This window comes from Etheostoma spectabile, chromosome 8 (assembly GCF_008692095.1).
Source record: "Etheostoma spectabile isolate EspeVRDwgs_2016 chromosome 8, UIUC_Espe_1.0, whole genome shotgun sequence".
In the NCBI taxonomy this organism is placed as follows: Eukaryota; Metazoa; Chordata; class Actinopteri; order Perciformes; family Percidae; genus Etheostoma; species Etheostoma spectabile.
Window position 1 is genome coordinate 33454458 of NC_045740.1, and position 266 is coordinate 33454723.

Here is a 266-nt window from a genome sequence, read left to right on the forward strand (position 1 = left end):
GGACAGAGCTTCACAGCTTCTCTCTGAGATGTTACAGCTAGTTAATCTGGGGAACGATTAGCAACAAACACAAAAAAAGTATTTTTACTGCATAAAATTAGGAGTATTTGAAATTGTTTATATACTTATATCCACCTACAGAGCTTTGCTGGAGGCTTTGACCACGAGTAGCAGTCTCAGAACAGCCTCCTCTGAAGCAGAGTATTGATTCAGGTCAAACACATCCAAATCTTTTCCTGATGACAGTAAGATGAAGACCAGAGCTG

General features: G+C 39.8%; 1 protein-coding gene across 2 annotated transcripts in view; it reads right to left on the reverse strand.

Moving 5' to 3' along the window:
• LOC116694544 (NACHT, LRR and PYD domains-containing protein 12) overlaps positions 1–266 on the reverse strand; it is a 16072-nt gene that overhangs the window by 4281 nt on the left and 11525 nt on the right. For both annotated transcript variants that reach the window (XM_032524293.1, XM_032524294.1), the window contains exons 10-11: positions 140–266; positions 1–46 (exon numbers count right to left, since the gene is read on the reverse strand). The exon at positions 1–46 is cut by the window's left edge and continues 128 nt beyond it; the exon at positions 140–266 is cut by the window's right edge and continues 1677 nt beyond it. In XM_032524293.1, the coding sequence (XP_032380184.1) occupies positions 1–46; positions 140–266 (173 nt within the window). The remainder of the gene's footprint in view (positions 47–139) is intronic.